General features: G+C 36.2%; 1 protein-coding gene across 1 annotated transcript in view; it reads left to right on the top strand.

Moving 5' to 3' along the window:
* The window catches only part of WDHD1 (WD repeat and HMG-box DNA binding protein 1), a 64,189-nt gene extending 46,993 nt beyond the window's left edge, over positions 1 to 17,196 (top strand). Inside the window, exons 17-26 of the mRNA XM_059915716.1 lie at positions 3,131 to 3,245; positions 4,110 to 4,241; positions 6,703 to 6,926; positions 7,011 to 7,129; positions 7,320 to 7,376; positions 9,919 to 9,962; positions 10,395 to 10,565; positions 11,194 to 11,324; positions 13,044 to 13,182; positions 16,091 to 17,196. Coding sequence (XP_059771699.1) covers positions 3,131 to 3,245; positions 4,110 to 4,241; positions 6,703 to 6,926; positions 7,011 to 7,129; positions 7,320 to 7,376; positions 9,919 to 9,962; positions 10,395 to 10,565; positions 11,194 to 11,324; positions 13,044 to 13,182; positions 16,091 to 16,291 — 1,333 coding nt within the window. The 3' untranslated portion in view covers positions 16,292 to 17,196. The remainder of the gene's footprint in view (positions 1 to 3,130; positions 3,246 to 4,109; positions 4,242 to 6,702; positions 6,927 to 7,010; positions 7,130 to 7,319; positions 7,377 to 9,918; positions 9,963 to 10,394; positions 10,566 to 11,193; positions 11,325 to 13,043; positions 13,183 to 16,090) is intronic.
* Positions 17,197 to 17,708: the final 512 nt, after the last annotated feature.

Genomic DNA, 17,708 nt, shown 5'->3' with positions numbered 1-17,708 from the left:
TAGACACATGTAGAGGATGATTAATTTCCTTCCTGTTGATAGAGAGGTCCGTGAAAGCCCAGGGAAGAAAACTGTACAACCATCTTTAGTAGCCTGCTGCTGTGTTTAATGAGACTTAATTATCCTTGCTATCAAGAAATTCATTCTTATATTTATTTAAATCTCTAACGCTTCCGTTTGCTCTCAGTGTTCGTGGTAAAGATAGCAAACCACTTGCTCCTCTGGAAAGGCAGCATTTCATAATGGTCCAGTGCTGGAGTCTGCTGCAGTATCCTGGCTGAAATGCTCACTGTGTAGCCCTGGCCATGACATTTAGACTCTCTGTGCCTCTGTTTCCTCATTTCTAAAACCAGGATGAAGCTAGTACCCATCTCAAAGAACTAATGTGAAGATGAAGTGATGTAGGAGTGCTTAGAACAGTGCCTGGCCCTTAGTGAGTGTTCACTGAATGTCAGTTGTTAATAACAACAGTAGTTTTCTTACTGTCACTACTTTAAGGCATTTAGCCTTGTATTTCGTGGTTAATGATTATGTTTCTATAATCTTTCCATTTAAAATACATTTTCTAACCTAGATTCAGCAGTATTTATGCTTTCTTTTTGGTGAGGAAATACATTTTGTTAAAAATAATTTTTAAAAAATTTATTTGAATCAGTACAAAACACCTGCCCTTAATTACTGCTGTGTAGCGTATCTGATTTCCTACCTCTGTTTGAAATGAACTTCAGTTTAGCAGAAACTGTCTTTATGGTTTCCTCTGAAGATTTTTTTTATTGTCACCACTGGTTAATACATAACTGAGAGTTTACTAATTTTCATGCCACAATCTAATTTGCTTTCTACAAACATCAGCATTCCTTTTCTCTTTAGTTTAGTTTAGTTTTGTTTTTGTTTTTTTACCTTATTCTGCTTTACTTTTTGATATTGGAACATATTTATTTAACGATATTTTATGCAGGCACTTCATATCATATCAGGCATTCTCTTTGGTTTTTAAAAACTCTTAAGAGTTATTTAATGCACTTGAAAACAAACTTTTTTTTGCAAGTTATGTTCATTTAACAAGCATTTGCTAAAAGTACTGACTACATGTCCTATGCTACATGAAGTTAAATTGGGCCAGCAGCCTTGAAGAGTTGGCTGGTAAAATCATTATCTACTCCTGAGTCAGTGCTCTAAAAGAGTTAAATCCCGTCGAACACTAAAAGAGTCCCATGCAACACAGAAGACAAGCAAAACTCACTAACTCTTAGAAACTTAATCTGGACATTGGCCCCAGTTTTCTCCAGTTTGATATTTTTCAACTCTTTAATATAAGAGAACAAATTTTGTGATTTGTTTGGAAAGGAATTGAAGTAATTTTGTCTCCTTAGTAAACTGTGGTTTATTTTTTCACATTTTATCCTCCAAATGGTTTAGCCACAGTTTCCAGGAAACTCATTCATTGTAGGCAAAACCCATCAAATTAGCAGTCAAATGAGTTTGTTTTTTCCTCCTCTTCCATGAAAGAGATACCTAACAGAGAAAAGGTCTTTTTACTTCAAGTCTTTAAAGCTAAGAAAAGGATAAGAAATGTGAATTGGTGCTCTGCTTTGATGTAAATGTGGCTTTAAAAAAGCTATTAGTAAAATCCTTATCAATTTTTCTTTATGATAATCGCTTACTATGACTAAATAAAGTATTAGAGTTGTAAAATGTTTTTAAACAGGAGAGTCTAAGTCACTTTATAGAAAAAAGAATGTTAAGGCAATTAAGATTACTCCCAATGTTCCTCCTAGTTTTGTTAATGTACATATATGCGTATGTAATTGCACTCGTCCTTTCTGAATGCACATGCTCTGTCTTCCGTTTTGCATGACTAAAATGGTTTTGTGAATAGGTGCATAACAGAATTGCTACAAGAGGTTTTTCAAACGCTGAGTATTTACATTGCCACCTCATACTATGTGGTGAAAACCACTGATTTATGTGAAATCATAAAAGGGGAGGAGGTAGAAAGAAATGAGGATTTATGTTAAAAAATATTGGAACTCTAAAAACATGTTTGTTTTTATTAAATTTTCACAAAAAGAAGGAAAGAGTATTTAAATCTTACTAGAAAGGGAGCCTATGTAATATTCCTGGGTAATGCCACTTATTTATTTTTTAACTATTCTAGTGGACATTTGATAATATTAGAAGATATTTATGAAAAAAAATTTAAACCTAAGGGCCTAATTTCTACTTACTATTTTCCTTCAAGAAAGTCATAACTTAAAGCCGTGATGAAAAGGCTGTACTACCGGATGGCTGTTAGGAAGTATTGAACAAGGGTCTATGTTTTTTAAATGACTTTATAAAAATTAGAAAATTTGTCTATAGTACTTAGAGTGTGCAATTATGTTTTTCTTATAAATAATTTGGAGTACATACATTAAAAGAGTATTCTGCATATATAAATCACTCTGATGAATGCTTTTTAATTCATAAATTGCATTGGTACTCATCCTGATGGGCATATATGAGTGCCTTACATATTCTAGTCAGAAAAGTCCTTGCCAACTGAACTATTACCACATAAGGCAACCCTTCATTTAGCAGAGCAGATATACAGTATAACCTTTTTATAATGATAATGGATTTTCTGCTTCACTCTCACCAATATCTAATAATAAACACTTATTGGACATTTCACCCTCTTTTTCTCTTATATGACACTTTCTACCAACAGTACCAAGTATTTCCAACTGATGAATGAAAGTGAATATGCTTTATCAGCATTTTATCTTAGGGCGGTCTGTTTTATAACATGGATCCCATAACAAGTGTTTATGGCACAATTTCTGTATTTTGAAAGTGGGCATTTTGCTAAGGAAAATCTGAAAAGAGCTGATTTCACTTTTAGTGATTGTTAATTTAATAAAGCTGATGTGAGGAGGGATTTTTGAAGTTCTTGAAGTACGTGGAGGGATAATTTTGATACTTAATCAGGCCTAAAGTACTTTTTTAAAAGAGGAATCTTTTGTATATTATTAAGCCGGCTATTGGAATAATATTATTCCAAGTTACTAACTTTTGGAAAATTTATAATGTAGCAGTTTTTATGATATTTTAGAAAGTTTTTATGGTGAGACTGTTTCTTTCCTGACAGGTGTATTCCTTGCAAAGGTTCTCGATTTCCTCCCACCCTTCCACGCCCTGCTGTAGCTGTATTATCCTTTAAGCTTCCTTACTGTCAGACTGCCACAGAGAAAGGACAAATGGAGGTATGCACAAATCTTACCTCGACACTCTGAGTTTGATAATACCCTGCCTGTGACACAGACATTTAAAATTATTCTGATGACCAGTGTTGAGTATTCATTACTTTATAATTAAAGAAATAGCAGTAGCTGTGAGGGAAGAGGGCTGCTTCCAGGGACTTTGTCTAAGAGGTAAATGGCTGTGACTGTCAGGGCCTCATTAGGGTAAGGCACTCACTCTCGGGCTTGGACAAGTGCCTAAGAGGACGTGCCTCCATGAATTTTGTACCCTTAGGCGCCAGGCTTGCCTCACCTTACTCCTAGCCCTGTGTCATCAAAAGTCATTCGCTATCTTGCAGTTAGTTATTCTAAACAAGAAACAAATCAGCTTATAAAAATCTAGTTTACCAAGTTTTCTGAACATCAGCTATGATAGCTAGGAAACTTTAAAATGCTATATACAGTTGACCCTTGAAGAACATGGGTTTGAACTGTGTGGGTCCATTGATACATGGGTTTTTTTCAGTAGTAAATACTACAGTACTGCACCATGCAAGATTGGTTGAATCTGAGGATGCTGAACCTCAGATATGGAGGAACCGCATATTTATGGAGGGCTGACTATAAGTTATCTGCAGATTTTCAACTACACAGAGGGTAGGCGCCTCTACCTGCTACATTGTTCAAGGGTCACTGTATTTCCCTCTTTTTTTTAAGGATAGAAGATTAAGTCAAGGCATAATATCACATTAGAATTGTAAAATAAGCTGTAGAAAGGAATATTTCAGAAAATATTTTATTCAGAAACTGGTATCATATGATAAATGTTTAACACTTGCGTGGTATTCAGCTGATAGTTGGCTCTAAGCAGTTTTTCCACTTTTGCAGGAACAGTACTGGCGTTCAGTTACGTTTCACAACCACCTTGATTATTTAGCTAAAAATGGTTATGAATATGAAGAGAGCACTAAAATTCAAGCAATAAAAGAACAACAGGAACTTTTAATGAAAATGCTTGCGGTGAGTAAAATAAGTATAGTGGGGAAGAAAAGTTAATTGCTTTTCCCTAGGTTGAATTTATTTATTTATTATTATTATTTTTAATCAATTGGTCTTTAACATCATACTGTGCTGATGTGAACTGAATGTTAAATTCTACTTATATAGGATAAAAATTCCACTTAGAGGTTGTTAATCATTCCCATTTTTTATTACAATTATTGAAATTTAATTTTTGTACCCAAGAGCCCCTATGTATAGAAAACATCTCTTTATTGTACCTTTGACTTTTACCCATACAGTTTAGTACCTGCTATTGTTCCTGGAATGACCCAAACGTAGGGGAAATATTCCAGGGGCATATTCTTCAGAGTGATCTTTTACTAGTTCTGTCTGATAATTTTTTTTTTTTGGAGTATAATTGCTTTACAATGGTGTGTTAGTTTCTGCTTTATAACAAAGTGAATCAGTTATACATATATTTCTTAATGGTATGTGAATTAGCACCAGGTTCCACAACCTAGAATTCTTAAGTTGTATCTGGTGGTGTTTTTCTCCCTTAAAAGTTCAGTTTCCCAGTTCACGTTGCAGTTAAAATATTTAAGACATTGCCTTGTATCAAAGATCATAGGAGGAAATAAACTCTTCTGGTGCTACCTCCCTTTTTTGTTTTTGCCGACTGGTCTGTGTTTTAATAGGCCCTGTAGGTGATTCAGATGCTTATTAATAAAGTTTGAGAACTGGCTCTAGCTCCTCTCTTATCATGTGCAACAAATAAAGTTTGAGTGTAGACTTTTAGGTCTGCAGGCTGAGCAGCCTTAAGAACTTTGATCAGGCTTTTAGATATGCCTGCCTTTTGTTACCCTCTTAGGTAAAAGTTTGTCTGTACCCAGTGACCAGGTTTGGTCCCCTGGATATTTAAGTACATTTATCTTTAGAGACAAAAGAACTTTTTGAAACATAAGATTCATAAGTTTGTGTCCTCATTCCAGGTTGGCTTATGAGGAGGAGTATAATGTAATTTCTTCTGTGCTCTTCTTGCACTAGACTGTAAACACCTTGAGGGCAGTGACCATGTCCTGTTCACTACTGTATGCCAGGCACTGATGTAGTGTCTGATACATAGTGCACCTCAGTATTTCCTAAGAGAGTAAATGGCCCAGACTTTTCATTTTAAAGTTGAGGAAAAAAACTCCTGAGGGAAAAGTGATATCTGAGACCACAGAGCTTATTGTAACTTGTCTCCAAAAGGTGATATTCACTACTGTCACCTCTATGCAACACTGCCTTGCATTTAGTGTTAAAGAAATTTAATTAGTTTACTATAGAGTAAGTTTTGTTCCATTCACAAAGTCCCATTTGTACACCAACATGAACTAGTAACCTTTTTATTTCCTGCAACCTATGTAAGCAAACGTGTTTGATGTATTTACCATTTAGCCGTAGAGGAGCTTTTCTGCTGGGGTGAAGTGTTCCTCAGCAGGGTGCTAGTAGCACCCTGTTAGTTCTTTAGCATTCCTGTCCCCAGGCAGATGCCCATAGTTCCACCTAATTACTGGGAAAACCATACTACTTTCATTTCCAAATGCCCTCTGAGGCAGAGTACCACCCTGATTGAGAAGTACTGCTTACAGATAAGTGATTCTGGAAAACTTGAGAAGGACATGCAGGTAAATATCTAAAGCATCTGTGCTGATGAATCAGACTTGACATGTCTAAGTAACAAAGTAATACTTGTATGAATTATGAGACCTTTAGTAGTCTTCGAAGTATTAGTTTTCCTCACGTTGTACTTCAGTTGCCTCACTTTGAGTCGTCAAAATTCATACCAAAAGAAAAAGTCATGATAAATGAATGTTTTTCATTTTATATTGTAAGTATAAAAAATAGAGCAAGAAAAAGGAGGTTGTTTGCTAATTTGGAAGTTGTATAACTGTTTCTGGTAGTTAGAGATCATGGACAGTCATACTTAAAAAGCTAATGGATGAATCTATTTGCCTACCCACATTCACTTAGTAGCATTTGTGTGCCAATTCTAGGCAAAGTAATAACAAATCATTTACAATTTATTCTTTCTTTCAATTTGCTACCCTGTTTTGTGAGGGCAGGTGGTGGAATGGGCAGGAAAACAAATTTAGGAGGACCATTTTTGAATTTTTAAATAAATCTCTTACTCTCCTTGCAACTAATAACTTGAAATGATATGTCATATTTCATTGTTGATTGTAAAATGCACCATTATTTTACTTATTTAAGTCACTAAGACAGAAAGAAATGCTGCCAATTAAACTGACTCACCATCAATTGTAAGACGCTTCTCAACTTCAGAGAGAGATGTTAAAATGTGTAAAAATGTGCCTCTTAGAATCAGGGATACAGCATCTAGAAAACTTTTCTCAGTTCTACTAGTAATATCATTCTTTAATTTTTAAAAAGCTTTACTCAACATAATTTGACTTTTTTCCCCCTTTTTTTCCTTTAGCTTTCTTGTAAACTGGAGAGGGAATTTCGTTGTGTGGAACTTGCTGATCTAATGACTCAAAATGCTGTGAATTTAGCCATTAAATATGCTTCTCGTTCTCGGAGATTAATACTGGCCCAGAGACTTAGTGAACTGGCTGTAGAGAAAGCAGCAGGATCGGCAGCCACCCAAGCTGAAGAAGAGGAAGAAGAAGACGAGGATTTCAGAAAAAAGTTGAATGCTGGGTAAGAAATGTTTGAGTTTTACCATCCTGAATGTTGACTTGGTCTTTTTACAGCTCTTTATTGAATAATATCATTGTCTTTTAGTTACAGTAATACTCCTACAGAGTGGAGTCAGCCAAGGCTCAGAAATCAAGTTGAAGAAGATTCAGAGGATACTGGAGAAGCTGATGATATAGAAGAAAAACCAGAAATACACAAACATGGTAAGATAACATTTTTAAGGCAGTTTAAAGATGAGATGTGTCATGTGTGTGACTTCTCCCCTTTTACTTGGCTGAGGGAAATTGAATACCCATACTTTTTCAAGACATCTTTCCTGTCTGATTGTTGATTACAGAAGATGACTTTATCTTCCCAGTTACACTGTATTGTTTTATCTTAATTATTTTGTAGGAGAAAACCCATTTTTCAAAAGTGTAAATTCCTCTGATATGCCAGCTATTAAGTCAGGTAAGAAAATTTTGATTTTGTAATATCAAGAAAATTTTGAAGTAGTTTTTACAGTGATACATCTACTCAAATACACCTAACTCTTCAGGGCCTGTTTTGTTGTTGTTGTTTTTAATCAGAAATGTTTGTGAAACAGTGGTCATTTAACAAATACTTATTAAATGCCTATTTTGTTTCTAGTATTTGCCTGGGGTGGGGGGCTACAGCAGTCAAGTAGACATGCACGTTTGATCCCTGCATAAACCTTATAGTACCAGCTGGCTTTTAAAAGTATATATATATATATATAAGTTTGATTTTAATATACTTTTACATGTGTACAGATTATTAAAAGAGCATGTAGGGGCTTCCCTGGTGGCGCAGTGGTTGAGAATCTGCCTGCTAATGCAGGGGACACGGGTTCGAGCCCTGGTCTGGGAAGATCCCACATGCCGCGGAGCAACTAGGCCCGTGAGCCACAACTACTGAGCCTGTGCGTCTGGAGCCTGTGCTCCACAACAAGAGAGGCCGTGATAGTGAGAGGCCCGTGCGCCGCGATGAAGAGTAGCCCCCGCTTGCCACAACTAGAGAAAGCCCTCGCGCAGAAACGAAGACCCAACACAGCCAAAAATAAATAAATTAATTAAAAAAAAAAAAAAAAAGAGCATGTAACAGGTGGCTGTAATCTAGTCAGTGGTGGGGGATGGTTTGGGACCCCAAGGAAGGCCTCATGGAATGTTTATTTATTTTTTAAATATATTTTTGGCTGCGTTGGGTCTTTGTTGCTGTGCGCGGGCTTTCTCTAGTTGCGGCGAGCGGGGGCTGCTCTTTGTTGCAGTGCGCGGGCTTCTCATTGCGGTGGCTTCTCTTGTTGCGGAGCACGGGCTCTAGGCCCGCGGGCTTCAGTAGATGTGGCACGCGGGCTTAGTAGTTGTGGCGCAGGGGCTTAGTTGCTCTGCAGCATGTGGGATCTTCCCAGACCAGGGCTCGAACCCGTGTCCCCTGCATTGGCAGGCGGATTCTTAACCACTGCGCCACGAGGGAAGCCGCCACGTGGAATGTTTAAAGCAGAGATCTAAAGGATGAATGAGTCAGCCAGGCAAAGGTGGGTGGGAGCAGAAGAAAAGCATGTGGGCTTAAGGAACAGCATGTGTGAAGACTGTAAGAGAGGCTTGAGGAGCACAGAGAGCAAAGAGAAAGGGGTGCTGAATGGTTTTGGAGCCAAACTGTGCAGATCCATGTAGGCCATGGTAGGATTTTGATCTTTATTCTGAGGTTGCTGGGAGGCTGTTGTAGGCTTTAATCAGGGGCAGAGTATAGCACACTGTGAAGAGGAGGACTGCATATAAGGAGACTTCTGAGGTAGTCCCAAGTGAGACTGAATAGACTGGGGTGGTGGTGATTGCTGGTAGAAAGAATGGGAGGAATTGAAGAGGTGTTTCTGAAGATGATATAGAGAGTATGGAAGTTCAGGGTGTGAAGAATAACTGTCAGTTTCTGGCTTGAGTGCTTGAGTGAATGATGGTGCCATTTACTGAGTCAGGAAACACTAGGGAAACGTAGGTTTAGATAGGAGGACGATGAATTACTATTGGCTGTTTGGGTCAGGAGCTCAGGAAAGTAGTATCTCTGGGATGGAGATATAAAGTGAACATTGTTGACATAAGTATAGCAGTTTAAACCATGGGTATGGGTGAGTGAGCACTGGGGGAGGATCAAAGTGAGGAGAAAATGAGGTTAGGCATAGAGAGGAGGAGGAGGAGGAGGACGAACCATCAAAAGAAAATGAGGAAGGAGGTAAGCCAGGGAATGCAGTATCTCAGAAGTCAAAGGGGAGATAGTATCAAGAAGAAAGGAACACTCCGCTGTGTGGAGTGCTGAGGAGAGGTAAACAAGGTGATGGCTGGAAAAGATCCACCAGTTTTGGCTGCATAGAGTTTACTGAGTTCTTAGCAAGAGCAGATTCTGCAGGGTAGTAGGGCTGGAAGCCATGTATTGGATGGAGGAACATCTGGATAGTGAGGAAATGGGAATAGCTGTGTAGACAACTCTTGAGAAATTTGGCTGCTGAGGGGAGGTGAGAGAAAATTATGTGGGGGGCGAGAAGGGGATGTGGCAGAGAGCGTGTTTGGTTTTTGTTTGTTTCTTTAAGTTGGAAAACTTGAGCCAATAAAGAAGGAAAAGTCAAAGATGACACATGTAGCCATTGATAGCACAAGTTTCTTGAAAAGCAGGAGTGGGTGGGATCTAGAGCATTCGTAGAGGAATTATTAACTAGCTAAAATAAGGCACCATTCTTCCCTGGTAACAGGAGAAAAGAATAGATCTCTACATATTGTATCTGTATATTTCATAGTGGCAAATTGGGATAGTTCCCATCATCTAATAGCTTTTACTTTGACTTAGAAATAGGAAGGAGGTCATATATAGTTATTAATAGTTTTAAAGTTGCAAAGTACATTATTTTCATATAATTCAGATTAAAATATTCCATTATTTTTATAGAAGTCATAAGTCTTCTGAGTTTTACCACTATTAAGTGAGGGTTTCTTTCTTATGAAAGGTGCAGTTACCTCTAGCAACCAAGGACGAATAAACCCCTTCAAGGTAAACTCTTTCCAGTGATGCTTTCTATTATTTAAATACATTTCCATACGGAGAAATATTTCCAAACTACCAGATGACCCTCCCCAGACTTAAGAGGCATTAAAGACTGCAACAGATTAAATTTTAAAATATTTAAATAAGTAAATATTTTAAAATAAACAAAGATGAAAGCAGCACTAGTTCCTGCTTGGACCAAGAGTTACATTTTCTACTTATCTTCTGAGAACCTACAGTTTTGAAGGTTTTCAAAACTTGGGGATGTGGTATTTGGGAACATGCGCATCAGTCTTAATTTGGATTATACCAAATATATTCAATTCCGAAGGTGAGACTACAGTACAAACTTAACAGAAATTTAAAGGAAAAATAAATCTCTTGGCATTTTTTTTTTCTTCTTTAAACATTAAATGCTAATATTAGTTTGCTTTTTAGGTATCAGGCAATTCCAAAGAGCCATCCATTTCAGTGAATTCAGTACGTTCAACTAATATTTTAGACAATATGAACAAATCATCCAAGAAATCTACTGCACTTAATCGAGCTACAAATTATGAAAAGTCTCCAGTTATAAAGCCTCTGGTTCCAAAACCAAAGTCTAAGCAGGTATGATTTCACCTGCCCCCATCTGCAGTACACAACTCATAGTCTGTTTGTCTTACTTTAGTTCTGTTCACTCTTTCAGGTATGAGACACGAGGCTCCAGTTGTTTATAAGTGATTGTCTAGTGAGGGCAATGGTTCTCAATTCTGGTTTTGCATCAGAATCACTTTTTAAAAATATGTAGACCCAGGACAGGGACTCATGCATCTATCTGTATGTTTTTTTCATTTTCCAAGTGGTTCTGATGCATGTCCCTATTTAATGACAGCTGGTTTAGTACCTGGCCCTAATCCTTCCTTGTTCTGTATTCTGATTTTGCCTCCCAGATTTTGTCCCAGTTTTGGTATTTTATCACAGATTTGTCATCAGTAAAATAGACCTGCCGTTTGTATTTTCCATTTCATATAATTTTATTCATCTAGAATACATGAAATTTGAGGTACAGTTTTTTTGGGTTTTGTGTGTGTGTTTATACATGTTTATTTTCAACAGAGAACCTCTTGGGACTTCACATGTTGGTGTAAGAATTCTAAATAATTATAAATATTTCTCCACATTTTTCAAAATTTGCTTGTAACATATAAAATCATACTAGATTTTGTTGCGGTATTCATTATGTTTGTTTTTACAGGCATCTGCAGCATCCTTTTTCCAGAAAAGAACTTCCCAAGCTGATAGGACTGAGGAAGTAAAAGAAGAAAATCCTAAAAATCCATCATCTGAAACCCCAGCTATGTGTCCTCAAAACACTGAAAATCAAAGGTCAGTACATAGAGAAATTTAGTGTTCTCAAGATGTAGTATTCCAATAAAAGGCATACAGAAGTAGCAATACAAAATTATGTGGCCCTATTATTCATTCATGTAAATACTACATTGGCACAGGTAGTAGGCATTCTGAACACTTGTAACTTTAGGGAAGCCACAAATATTGATTAATGTCTATCTATATTACTTATTAAAGTATGCTTTGATAAACTGCATACATGTTTTAAATTGTGGATACGTTTTGCTGGGACACTATATTTTATAATTAGTTCATTTTTTCATTTGTTTGTTTTTAAATCGTTAGTATAGTTACATGGGAGAAACACAGTCAAAAGATAGAAAAAGATGTGTGATGAAGAGTAAATCTTTTCCCTGTCCACCCAGTTTCCCCTCCACAAATAGTCACTGCACAAGTTTCTTATATAGCCTTCTGGAATTATCCTATGCATGTACACTTAGATTTATCTATTTTTTTTAGTTTTACAGAAATGGTAGTATACTCATTGTTCTGTGCCTTATTTTTTTCATTTAATAGCTTTTGCAGATGATTTCTTATTACTACATGAAGAGTTTCTTTAATCTTTTTACTTCTATTGAATGGCTATACCATAATTTATTTAGTTCTCTACTGGTGGACAAAAGGTAGTTGCTGGTCTTTTGCTAGTACAAATAGTAGTACAGTGAATAACTATATGAATATTATATACCTATAGCTGTAAGATGGATTCCTGTATGGTTCAAGCTAATGTACAATTGTAATTTCGATAGATACTGCAAAATTGTTCTGCATGGATGTTGTATTATTTTGTACACCCCCAGCAATATGAGAGTTCCTATTTGTCCATATCCTGTTTGTCCGCCAACTCAGTGTTACCAGATTTCTTGATCTCTTGTATGCTAGATTTATTTAAAATACATCAGCTAAATTGCAAAAGTCACCATTTCATTTTTAGTGTTATGTATCTCATTTAACCAATATCTCATGTTAAACAATTTAATTTGAAGGGATAGCTGTGGTTTTTATTTTTCCTCTTTTGTTCTGAATTTAATTTAGATATTAAACACTGAAATTTTTATTTAAGAAGATTCCATTTTTTATACTATCAACAGGCTATACAGAAAAAAAGTGTTCAGTAAATATTAAATGTTTGCATTAAATCTTCACTTGTGACCTAAAGACAGTTTGTGTCAGAACTGAAATCTAATAAAACTGACAAGTATGCTGTGTTCATGCTTTACATAATAATGGTACAAGAAAGGACCCACACTCCCAGGTCAGCTGTGAGGGCAGGGGTGAGGAGCTTGAGAGAAGTTGTGACGATTTCAAATAGCTGGTTTGGGAAATGGAGAAAGGCTACCAAAGATACATGGAAGGGTTATATTGGGCTAGAGGCGCTAAGTAGGATTGGAGACCTTGAGCCTGTCAACATTCATAAAAGAGTTGAAAGTTCAGAGTTTTGCTGCACTTGGAAAATACAAATGTGAGTAATCCCTTTGAATTGATCTTATAAAGGATTTTTTCAGCTCATTATTCCTGCAGTCTCTAGGCAGTTTTAAGTAATATGTAATTATGAATATTAACAAGTATAATTAACTGTGTCTCTTTTACTTTATATATAGGTATGCTAATGGTTAATCACTAACCTGAAAAATCATGAAGCACTTTAAGACTGTGTCTTAATTATAAAATTTTTTTACATAACTGCTATTTTAGGCCAAAGACTGGGTTCCAGATGTGGCTGGAAGAAAACAGATGTAATATTTTGTCTGACAATCCTGACTTTTCAGATGAAGCAGACATAATAAAAGAAGGAATGGTTCGATTTAGAGTATTGTCAACTGAAGAAAGGAAGGTAAGTAAGGTTAATTGTACTGAGATTGAGACTTGAGTGAATTCCCAGGGGGTTTTTTTTGTTTTTTTTTTAATTGGGGTATAGTTGTTTTACAATGTTCTGTTAGTTTCTACTGTACAGTGAAGTGGAGTTCCCTGTGCTATACAGCAGATTCTTATTAGTTATCTATTTTATACATATTAGTGTATATATATCAATCCCAATCTCCCAATTCATCCCCCCGCCCTTGCTTTCCCCCCTTGCTGTCCATACGTTTGTTCTCTACATCTGTGTCTCTGTTTCTGCCTTGCACACCAGTTCATCTGTACCATTTTTCCAGGTTCCACATATATGCGTTAATATACGATATTTGTTCTTCTCTTTCTGACTTACTTCACTCTGTATGACAATCTATAGGTCCATCCACGTCTCTATAAATGGCCCAATTTCATTTGTTTTTATGGTTGAGTAATATTCTGTTGTATATAAGTACCACATCTTCTTTATCCATTCCTCTGTTGATGGACATTTAGGTTGCTTCCATGACCTGGCTATTGTAAATAGTGCTGCAGTGAACACTGGGGTGCATGTGTCTTTTTGAATTATGGTTTTCTCTGGGTATATGCCCAGTAGTGGGATTGCTGGGTCATATGGTAATTCTATTTTTAATTTTTTAAGGAACCTGCATACTGTTCTCCATAGTGGCTGTATCAGTTTACATCCCCACCAACAGTGCAAGAGGGTTCCCTTTTCTCCACACCCTCTCCAGCATTTATTGTTTGTAGATTTTCTGATGATGCCCATTCTAACCTGTGTGAGGTGATACCTCATTGTAGTTTTGATTTGCAGTTCTCTAATAATTAGTGATGTTGAGCAGCTTTTCATGTGCCTCTTGGCCATCTGTATGTCTTCTTTGGAGAAATGTCTATTTAGGTCTTGCCCATTTTTTGATTGGGTTGTTTTTTTTTTTTTGATATTGAGTTGCATGAACTGTTTATATATTTTGGAGATTAATCCTTTGATTGTCTGTTGATTCATTTGCAAATATTTTCTCCCATTCTGAGGATTGTCTTTTTATCTTGTTTATAGTTTCCTTTGCTGTACAAAAGCTTTTAAGTTTCATTAGGTCCCATTTGTAAGGATAATTGTACTGAGATGGGGACTTTAGTGAATTCCCAGGTTTTAAAAATTCTTAAAGAAAGTGCCTTTTTCTGTTTTTAGAAATTGAATACATTCTGATAAACTCTTGGTGGAGAGGAAGTACAACAAGCAAAATGTCAGCTTTGAACCTGTGGATATATAATAATTATTATTTAGTGCTGATGGTTAATTTTTTGGCAGATGTACTGCTTACATCCGTATAAGTTTCTGCATATTGTAAGTTAGGGGAATACCCCAAGAAAAAGTGCATTACTTATCAAAAGCAAAAAAGATTAATAAGTAAAAATGAAATTAATTCACATTTTTGGACTACTATTCTGAAGTCCTTGTAAGCAGAATTTCTTAAAATGCTATTTACTTCCACATTGAATACTAAATGAGAATACTGCTTTGGGGGGAAAAATCTGATGTTCTGTTCTAGCCTTTCATGTGAAAATTAGGACAGGTGGCTTGTACCTATTGCTCCTCATGTCAGTTTCTGCCATGTGAAAGAAGGCTAAGAGCAGCTTTCTTTTGCAAGGGGAAGGATTGTGTGTGTCGTATCAATAAATCTCAGACTTCCCTTCCCTAGGAATGGCTGCGTGCAGCATGGGCACCTTGTGACATAGTTACTTACCTTGATAAGCTGGTTTTTACAAATAAAAGTATTGCAAAATGAGGAAGCTAGAAACTGGTCTTACCACCTCTAGGCTCCTTTAGAATCTCATTAGCATCTTTGTATTTCTCATTTTTTATAAGTATTTATAAAAGGATAAAAATCGTAAAGAATTAGATAAAATGACATCTGAGTGAATAAGACCATATTAGGAAAAGAGGAAGAGACTTGGCAAAAGTTGTGATTGTGTTTTTGAATACTTAAAAATGTAATCAATATTTTTAGTGTAAACCTTAAACATTTCTTAAATCCAGTCTGTTAATGTGAAAAATACTACAGGTCAGATGGTCCCTTTTCAACAATAATGACTAGGAAGGAAAATAAAGTAGGAGGAAGAGGAATTGTTATAGATTAAAAGAGGTTTAAGAGGTAAATGAAATGAGTGAAGCTTGTTAGGTTCTTGCTTAGTGAGTAGAAACCAATCCCAAAAGAGCGTATACTGTATATAACATTCGTGATATGACAAAGTGATGGGGATGAAGAACAGAGAACTGATTGCCAGGGGTTAGGGCCTGGGAGAGGAGTGGGGTGGGGCAACATGTAGGATCCTCATGCTTATGGAACTACTGTTCTGTATCCTGAATGCGGTGGTAAATACACAGCCTACAATAGAATTATACACACACACACACACAAACAAGTAGAAATAAAAAAGGGGATTTTATCAATGTCAATATCCTAGTTGTAATAGCGCACTACAGTTTTGCAAGATGCCACCATTGAGGGAAGCTGAGTAAAGGGAACATGGTGGCTTTCTGTATTATTTCCTACAACTGCATGGAAATCTATAATAATCTTAAAATAAAAGGTTTTCTTTTTAAAAAAGTACCTGCAGTTATAGTGTTTTGCACTTAATATCGTTAAATACAAGCAGAGTTTAGATTGAAATGTTATAGAGGTAGAATGTAAATTTTTTAAGGTGCCCTGCAATTAAGTAATAAGAGATTTGTTTAAAAAAAAAAAACGAGAACCCTTAATGATTAGTTTAACAATTCAAGTGCTAATTATGCTGCTTTACATAAAGGAATGTTGCCTGCAAAAGTAACAAAATCATGTCCTTCCTATTTCTTTGTTAGTACCTAAAAACTTTTCTCCTGCAATATTTTTATAAAGGCATGGGCTGCCAAGGCCAAAGGAGGAACTGCAAGTGATGGAGCTGAAGAAAAGAAACGAAAACGTGTGGTCGAGGATAGTCACGAAACTGAAAACCAGAAAGAAAGAACGAAGGAGAATCTGAATTTGCCTAAAAAGCAAAAACCTTTAGATCTTTCTACAAATCAGAAACTGTCAGCTTTTGCATTTAATCAGGAATAGAGTAAGGAAGTGAACTTAGGAAAGTAATGGATTTTTTACTCATCTTTGATGAATCTAGACCTTTTAAAAAAATCTTTAGGAAACTCTTTATATATTTTTAAAAGAGTTTAAAGACTGCTGTTTGTCTTTATAAGATAATGTAGTAATTATATTGGTGTAGGTAGCAGGGCATCTGTAAAAACTATCATGTCTTCAGATTGCTTTGTCCCCAAATGGAGGGCCATTCAGAAGCATTGTGGTCATGGTCACTGACTGGAGGCCACTGTCATGTCCTATTGGAAGCTGATTTGATTTTGTTTCTTACCTTCAAAATCATCAAAGCCGAGGTCTTAAAACCTCTGAGCATTGAAGTACCTTGTAGGGTTTTCCTTGTTTGGTTCATGTCATGTACTGGGAAGTACTACAGAAGTCCTCTTCCCAAGTGTGTTACCATAGACTGCTCTCTATGTCTATACTGGCCCCAGGGGACCATGTATTTTTTTTAATATGGGCCCTAAACATGTAAATAATTTTGTAGATGAGACCTTTTGTTTGTTTTGGCAGTTTCTTCATATATTACTTTTAATTATTTGTGTAGCCTTTTTTTTTTTTTAAATAAAACTTTCACATTTTCATATTTAGCTTGATATGGCCTTCACATTGTATTTCCACGAAATGGAAGTGTTTCTAGAAAATATATTGTATATTGATTACCGTAATTTCTACCACCCCCCATCCTATTACACAGTATACACACAGAAGAGAATTGAAGATACTGTTTTGATAGCATTGCAGCCCAGCGCATAATGTGTTCCTGGTAAGCTACTCTGGTTATCAGCATCAGCAGTGCTTTTCTGAGCAAGTCTTTGAAGCCTTGATAAGAGTGGTTGAAGAGTAATGGGAAGTGTTTAAAATCCTCTTTTATTTTGAACAAACAAGATTTAATTAAGTAGTTCATACATTTTTTGGTTAGTATTCTAAGCAGAACTTAATACAAATGCAGCCACTTAATGAGGGCAAAGTACAAGGGGTGGGGTTGGGGTAGGGGGATAGTAGTAAAATCAGGTGGCTCAAAATCAAGGGTAGTTTTATAGGTTGGAAGGAACAAAATATGTTTAAAATTTAGATGTGTAGGAGCCAAAGGATATTCCTTGTCTCATGATGATTAAGGTTGGGAAGGAGTACATTTCTGATTGTTTAGTTAGTAGCTGGTATTGAGAAACATTGTAGCATAGAGGTTAGGAGCACAGATTTCAAAGCCTGCTCAAAGGACCACTGCAGTACTACCAGCTAAGTAACCTTGGGCAAGTTCTAGCCTTTGTCCACTCATCTGTAAAATGGGTATATTAATAGTAACTACTTTAGAGGGTTGTTATGAGAATTAAATGAGGTAAAAGCACTTACCTGGCACATAGTAATGTTTTATATACATATCAGC

Source organism: Balaenoptera ricei, chromosome 2 (assembly GCF_028023285.1).
Source record: "Balaenoptera ricei isolate mBalRic1 chromosome 2, mBalRic1.hap2, whole genome shotgun sequence".
Lineage (NCBI taxonomy): Eukaryota > Metazoa > Chordata > Mammalia > Artiodactyla > Balaenopteridae > Balaenoptera > Balaenoptera ricei.
Note: the sequence above shows the minus strand (reverse complement) of the source record. Positions and strands in the feature narration are given on the sequence as shown.